The following is a 6,741-nucleotide window of genomic DNA, read 5'->3' as shown; positions in this document are numbered from 1 at the left end:
CGGGCCGCGCCTGCGCATCGTCCCGGCGTGAGTGAGCATCGTTCCGGTCTGAGTGTGCGCATCATCCCGGTCTGAGTGTGCATCATTCTGATCTATGTGTGCATCCTCCCGGTGTGAGTGAGCATCGTTCCGGTCTGAGTGTGCGCATCATCCCGGTATGAGTGTGCATCATCCCGATCTGTGTGTGCATCCTCCGGGTGTGAGTGCGCATCATCCCGGTCTGAGTGCGCATCCTCGTGATCCGTGTGCACATTGTCCCTGAGTGTGCATGGTCCCGGTGTGAGTGCGCACATCATCGTGATCCATGTGTGCATCGTCCCGATCCGTGTGGGCATCATCCTGATCTGAGTGTGTGCATCATCCCAATCTATGTATGCATCATCCCAATCTATGTGTGCACCATCCCGATCCGTGTGTGCATCGTCCCAGTGTGTGAGTGTGTGCATTGTCACAACCCGTGTGTGCATCATCCCCAGTCTGTGTATGCATTGTCCCTGTCTCTGTGCCATCATCCCAGTCCCTGGGTGGATCATCCCAGCGCATTGAAGAATGGTTTAGGTTGGAAAGGACCTTAAAGCCCATCCAGTGCCAGCCCCTGCCATGGGCAGGGACACCTTCCACTATCCCAGGTTGCTCCAAGCCCCGTCCAACCTGGCCTTGGACAGTTCTAGGGATCCAGGGGCAGCCACAGCTTCTCTGGGCAACCTGTGCCAGGGTCTCCCCACCCTCACAGGGAATGATTTATCCATGATGTCCAATTTAAATGTCTTAAGTTTCAGTTTATAAATACCTAAGAAGATGTGGCAGTGCAAACCTGGACAGGACTGTGCTGACAGGGCACAGGCAGCCCTTGAGCTGTTCCCACTGACAGACCTGCTGGGTAATGCTGGAGCCCCCGGTCTTCTCACAGACCAACCTGCCCAGCACTTGGCCTGAAATTAAACTTCTAAACCACTCAAGCCACCAGCTGCCCTTCCCAGGTGCTCAGAATGACGCAGAACACACCACAAGAGCAAAGAGGCTTCAGGTCTTTGGGCAGGAGTTTATTGCCAGCCTGGCTGTGCCAACCTGGCTGTGCCACTACACAGGTGTCCCCTCCTGTGCCTGTTTCTCCTGCACCTGCTTCTCCTGCTGTTCCCGTGCAGCTCTTGCTCTCGCCTGCCACTCTCTCCTCTTCTTCAGTCTCTCAGCTGCTTGCAGCTTCTGCTTCTCCTGGAACACCTGTGGAAGCAGAAGGGAGAGAGATAAAGCTGCCTGCAGAGCTGCTGCCCAGGCTGCCTGCTGCAGGCAAAGTGGTTCCAGCAGGAGCCAGATCAAATCCTCCTTCTGTGCCTTCCTTGCTCCAGGAAACCATCTGAGATTATTCTGTTACAGCCACCCAGTCAATCACTGAGTCTTTCAGGTTGGAAAAGACTTCTGAGACCACACTTTCACAGAGGGATTTTTCCCTGTGCAACCTTCTCCATACCTTGATGCACAAAGCCTTCTTGACCAAAGGGATTTCTCCAGAAAATGTGAATGCCACAAAACCCATTTTCCAGACTTTCACAGAGGGGTTTTTCCCTGCTCCATACCTTGATGCACAAAGCCTTCTTGACCATCCAGCGCTTGGTGAGGCGGCGGGTGTAGGGCTGGAGGGGGCTGTACTGGATGCCCAGCTCCTTGCAGGTGTTCTCAAAGGTGCTGTAGTTGACCCGGCGCAGGTAGCCCAGCATCTTCCTCCTCCTGTCCAGACCCATCAGCATGAACCTGCGGTTCCTTTTGTCCTGCAAAGCACCCAAAGTTCACTCCACTGCAGGCAGATTATTGTATTTGCATCCCTCCAGATGGAGGAAGGAATGGTGTGTTACTGTCATATTTGCTGAAAAATCCCTTCGCCAGATTTTTTCTCCTGGGAAGCTGAGAAGCTTCAGAGAAAAAGAAAAACGATATTATCTCATTTGCTTCCTCCCTGTTTTGCTGCTTGGGAATGTGTTTGGAGATTGTTTATCAACAGATGCTTGTTTGATTAGTTTCATGTGAATTGTTTTTACTTAATAACCAATCACCATCCAGCTGTGTTGGGACTCTGGAAGGAGTCATGAGTTTTCATTATCATTCTTGTTAAGTCATCTGTCTGTATCCTTTCTCTTTTGTACCTTTCAGGTTTTCATGAGTAACAATTATGCACTTCTTTCAAATGCAGTTATCAATCCATTTCCCACCTTTTGCCCTGCATAAAGAATCTTTGATATCTATTTTATGAACATAAATTCATGCAAGTTGTCTCAAATTTGGGCCTGAACCCAGGTAGCTGCAGGCAGGGGAGTGGGATATTCACACAGTGCTGTCCACCAAACATTTCCATGAGCAGAACAAGCACAGATTTTGCTCTTTGTTTATTACTGCAGCTGCAATCATTAATTAGTCAAAACTAAGGGGTGAAGCCACATCTGCAGTGAGGAGAAATGGAGCTCAGGTCTGCCCAAAGGAATCTGCTCAGCTGTTTCCTCCACTACAGTAACAAACCAGAACACAGAGCAGAGTGGGCGAGAATCCAGCTGTGCCTGAGCCAGCAGCTCCCCACACTGGCACCAGGGAGCAGCTGTAACTATTTCATAAACCTCCTTAGGAAAGCCATAATCCCCAGGATTAAACTCCTTTCATTATAAACTGAGAAAACCACCTGAGCAGCTGTGGGCTGAGATCCCTGAGTTACCTTGGGGTGCTTCTGGAGGTGCTCCTCGAGCGTGCGGATCTTGGCAGTCAAAATAGCAACTGCAAAGGACAGAGAGAGAAGCTGTGTGAGAGCAGCAGCTTTCCCAGGTGATTCAGGATCATCTGCCTTGCCTCAAGCTGCCAGCTGAGCACTGCTGCCCCTGCAGGGACCCGCAGCAGCACAGCAGGGGCTGCCCATGGCAAAACAGTGCTCAAAATAAAACAGTGCCCACAGCAAAACAGTGCCCAAAATAAAACAGTGCCCATGGCAAAACACTGCTCACAGCAGCACAGCAAACACTGCCCACAGAAAAACACTGTCCACAACAAAACACTGCCCACAAAAAGCACTGTCCACAGCAAACAATGCCCACAGCAGCACAAAAAACACTGCCCAGAGCAAAACACTGTCCACAACAAAACACTGCCCACAAAAAGCACTGCCCACCAGCAGTGTCCACAGCAAACACTGCCCACAGCAGCACAAAAAACACCGTCCTCAACAAAACACTGCCCACAACAAAACACTGTCCACAACAAGCACTGCCCACAGCAGCTCCTGCCGACAGCAAACACTGCCCAAATCAGTCCCTGCCCACAGCCCACAGCCCAACAAACAAGAACACACAACCTGCAGGACTGTGATTGTTATGAGGCTGCTTAATTAGAAGGTAAGGTTTTAGCAACACATCATATAAATTTATCTGTGAATTTATTCCTCTTGCACTCATTCAGTTCCCAGTGATTTGACATTTGTTTCACCTCATGGGATTTAAGCTCTGGGGAAGCAGACAGCAATAAAGGTTTTTGTTTTTTTTCCAAGGGCAGCAGCCAGCTCTTTGGGATTTCAAGCTCTGGAGGGAGGGGCTGGTGGCATCCTGAGGCACTGAAGGGCTCTGCTGATGACAAAGGAGTTGTCAGTGTTGGTCAGTGCAGCATGACCTTTGTCCCTGCACTGTCCCCACTGTGCCTCAGCCACAGCTCTGATGCAGAGCAAAATTTGGGTTCTGTGGCTGAATTTGGTTCATTTTGGTAACAGCTGCAGCTCAATGCTTCATGTCACAGAAGCACTCCAAGCAGAATAAAGCACACACTGCCTTTGGAGGGTGAACGTGGAGCAGGAATTTGGAAGGACCCCAGCAGCCTCTGCAACACTTGCAGACCTGGAGCAGCCCTGCAGGGCATCCTGCAGGCTACCTGCCCCTCAGCAGCTCTCCTGGAGGAGATTCTCCTGAATTCTACAGCAAACTGGAAGTGCTGGGGTGGGAACAGCTGAACAGAAGCAGAGATGTTTCATCTGCCAACAATGCCCTTCCCCTTTTTAACTTGCCTTGCACCTCAAAGGAGCCACTGTCATGGGGAGACCTCCTGACCTTCTCCACCAGCTGCTGTGTCTTTACCTTCAACTTCTCCCTCTGTGGGGCACAGAAAAGAGGCTGTCACTGTCCCAGAACACTCAGCTCTCTTCCCAAACACCCAGATAAAGGCTTTGCAATTCAGACCTTTACTCATCCTTTTAAGCTGAAGTGGCAAGCACAGAGGAATGGCATGGAGATCTTTGTGCCACTTTCCTACATGTTTGTTTTCTGGGCATATGGAAAGTAAAAATAACTTGAAGGACATCTGCTGTCCAGTGCAATGGTTTCTAGAACACAGGGGGTCAGCCATGAGCAGCAGCAGAACAGCTCACTGCCCTGTCACCCCTGAATACTTTCTTCTCTTGATTTAATATGCAATTGTTACCACTTTAGTGTGATAAATTCTAAGAGCAAACCAGATTTATCACTGTATTTCATCACCCCATGTTTACAGTCACTTACAAATACAGTAAGGGAAAGATATTTAACAACATAGACAAGTCTCACATGAAGGTGTTCATTAAATCTGTTTTATTTTCAAGCAAGCAGAATGACACTGACCTGACTTGCCATTTCCAGGGACAGCAGGCGTTTCACCACATCATCCACGCTGCAAGGGATGGCAAATTAGCTTATAAACCAGAAACAGTTCTATTTAACAACAGAAATTAACTCAGGTTCTCAGAACATACTCCCTTTTCTCAGCTTTAATTAACTCTACAAATTTACAGGGACTCTCCTCCCCTCCCAAACCTGGCAGCCATAAACTGGTGCTCACTTTCCTAAGCAAAACCATGGCTCAGATTACAGGAGCATAAAGTAGTTTTGCTGCAAAAATATTTAATTTTAAGGCTTGTTCCTTCAGAGAGCAGTGAAAGTCACAGCTGGGCCACTGGGGGCCCTCCCTGCACCACACATGAGCAGCTCTGCATCAGAGCACAACAGTGCTGAGCCCCAGAACGCAAATCTGGCAGCAGCTGAATTCATGTGGAGTTGTTTAATGACACTCTCCATCGCCTGAGTTCAGGACAGGTGCAGAATATTTGCAAAATGACTGTTTCTAGTATTTCAAGATTATTTCCTGGGGTTTTTTTGTTTTTTATGGGCTACAAAGCCCACAGAGGATGTTGGCAACCAGCACTCGATCTCACATGGAGGGAACAATCACTGACCACTGTCTGCGTCTGTAAATTTGATTTCAAACTGACTTTGCCATTTTTGTGCCCACAGAGCATTAATAACTAATTAGTGAGCAGGTCACAGCTCCCACACATCTTATTTTTAAGGTACAAACCCCTGGAGAGAGCAGCCACTCCCTCTCCCTCTCCATACCTGTTCATGATTGGGAGATTGGCATAATCCTTCTTCAGCAAGGTGGGAGGAAGGTCATCCAGATGGCTGGGGATGTCTACAGAGAGAGGAACATTGGAGGAAGAGCAGGACAAAGTCAGAGCTCTGACATGCTCTGAAGGAAACTGGCTGTGTGCTCCAGACAAGAAGAACTGAGCAGATCCAGCCAAGAGGGCAGAACTGAGTGACAAAAATAGGTTCAGTCTCTTCCCTTCAGCACTCTGGATTCACAACATGGTGTTCATGTATTTACAACAATCCACTGAGCTCAGAGATCACAGAGTATCAAAAGAGTTTGTGCTGGAAGGGACCTTAAAGCCCATCTGATTCCACTCTCTGCCATGGCAGGGACACTGCACTGTCCCAGGTGCTCCAAGCCCTGTCCAGCCTGGCCTTGGGCACTTCCATGGATCCAGGGGCAGCCACAGCTGCTCCGGGCACCCTGTGCCAGGGCCTGCCCACCCTCACAGATCTCCTGCTATTGACAATTGTTCATTTCCCCACCCTCAGGAGGAGGGGAATCGTCTGAGTAACTCGTGAGCTTGTAAGGAACTATTTCTGGAATGATTTCTGTGCCATGAGGGCACAGCTCTGAGCATGCCAACAGCAAAACATTGCTCCTGTGGACGCTGACATACCTTTCCTCTTCTTGGTCACAGGTCTGGCATAGCCCCTGGCTGCCTGGAGCACGGGACTGCAGCCTGGGTGGGAGAGACAGAAAGGATTCAGACAGGAGTGCACTTCTCCAGTCAAATACTCTGTACAGTCAATGCTCTGTACTGTGTGCTTCTCTGTACAGTCAAACACTGCTGGGTGTGTGGGGTCAGAGCACTGAGACTCAGATCAGTGCCCAGGCAGATCTTTAGTCCCAGAGGTGTCTGGGGTGGCTCAGGGTGGCTCTCACACTGTGCCAACACAAACCAAGCTCCGCTGCCTGAGAGTGGGCAAATGCCAGGGCTGGAGCAGCAGGGCTGACTGCACATACTGAGCGGTGTGAGAGCTCCCCCGGCCAGACGTGTTCATTTAGCGAGCTTAAACTGCTGAATTAACTGATGAATTAATCTCATTAGCGACGTGGACGGGCTGCTCTGGGCCCCCGCAGTGTCAGAGCTCAGGGGCAGTGACACCTGGGGACAACCTTTGCCTGACACAGACGCGAATATTCATCACCAGCCGGGACTTTGTCATTCTTTGACCTTTCAAGAACAAACTCCTCCAGCTGCTCGTTCAGGGCCCTGCTGCTGGGATCAGGACCCGCTCAGGCCGCTCGCCCGTGCCCGCCTCGGCCATCCCTCCTCGCCCCCGCTGTTCCGAGGGACCCCCGGCACCTTGCCCG

At 50.2% G+C, this 6,741-nt stretch overlaps 2 protein-coding genes across 2 annotated transcripts in view; both read right to left on the bottom strand.

Annotated features, from left to right (window-relative positions):
- The window catches only part of OSCP1 (organic solute carrier partner 1), a 10,845-nt gene extending 10,806 nt beyond the window's left edge, over positions 1 to 39 (bottom strand). Inside the window, exon 1 of the mRNA XM_031063032.1 lies at positions 6 to 39. Coding sequence (XP_030918892.1) covers positions 6 to 39 — 34 coding nt within the window. The remainder of the gene's footprint in view (positions 1 to 5) is intronic.
- Positions 40 to 1,022: 983 nt separating this feature from the next.
- MRPS15 (mitochondrial ribosomal protein S15) overlaps positions 1,023 to 6,741 on the bottom strand; it is a 10,227-nt gene continuing 4,508 nt past the window's right edge. Inside the window, exons 2-8 of the mRNA XM_031063031.1 lie at positions 6,044 to 6,211; positions 5,388 to 5,463; positions 4,617 to 4,665; positions 4,028 to 4,112; positions 2,699 to 2,757; positions 1,575 to 1,766; positions 1,023 to 1,221 (exon numbers count right to left, since the gene is read on the bottom strand). Of these exons, the coding sequence (XP_030918891.1) occupies positions 1,081 to 1,221; positions 1,575 to 1,766; positions 2,699 to 2,757; positions 4,028 to 4,112; positions 4,617 to 4,665; positions 5,388 to 5,463; positions 6,044 to 6,211 (770 nt within the window). The 3' untranslated portion in view covers positions 1,023 to 1,080. The remainder of the gene's footprint in view (positions 1,222 to 1,574; positions 1,767 to 2,698; positions 2,758 to 4,027; positions 4,113 to 4,616; positions 4,666 to 5,387; positions 5,464 to 6,043; positions 6,212 to 6,741) is intronic.

Source organism: Geospiza fortis, unplaced genomic scaffold, assembly GCF_000277835.1.
Source record: "Geospiza fortis unplaced genomic scaffold, GeoFor_1.0 scaffold289, whole genome shotgun sequence".
Classification (NCBI taxonomy): domain Eukaryota; kingdom Metazoa; phylum Chordata; class Aves; order Passeriformes; family Thraupidae; genus Geospiza; species Geospiza fortis.
The sequence above is the reverse complement of the archived record's forward strand: the minus strand, read 5'-3'. Positions and strand labels throughout refer to the sequence as shown.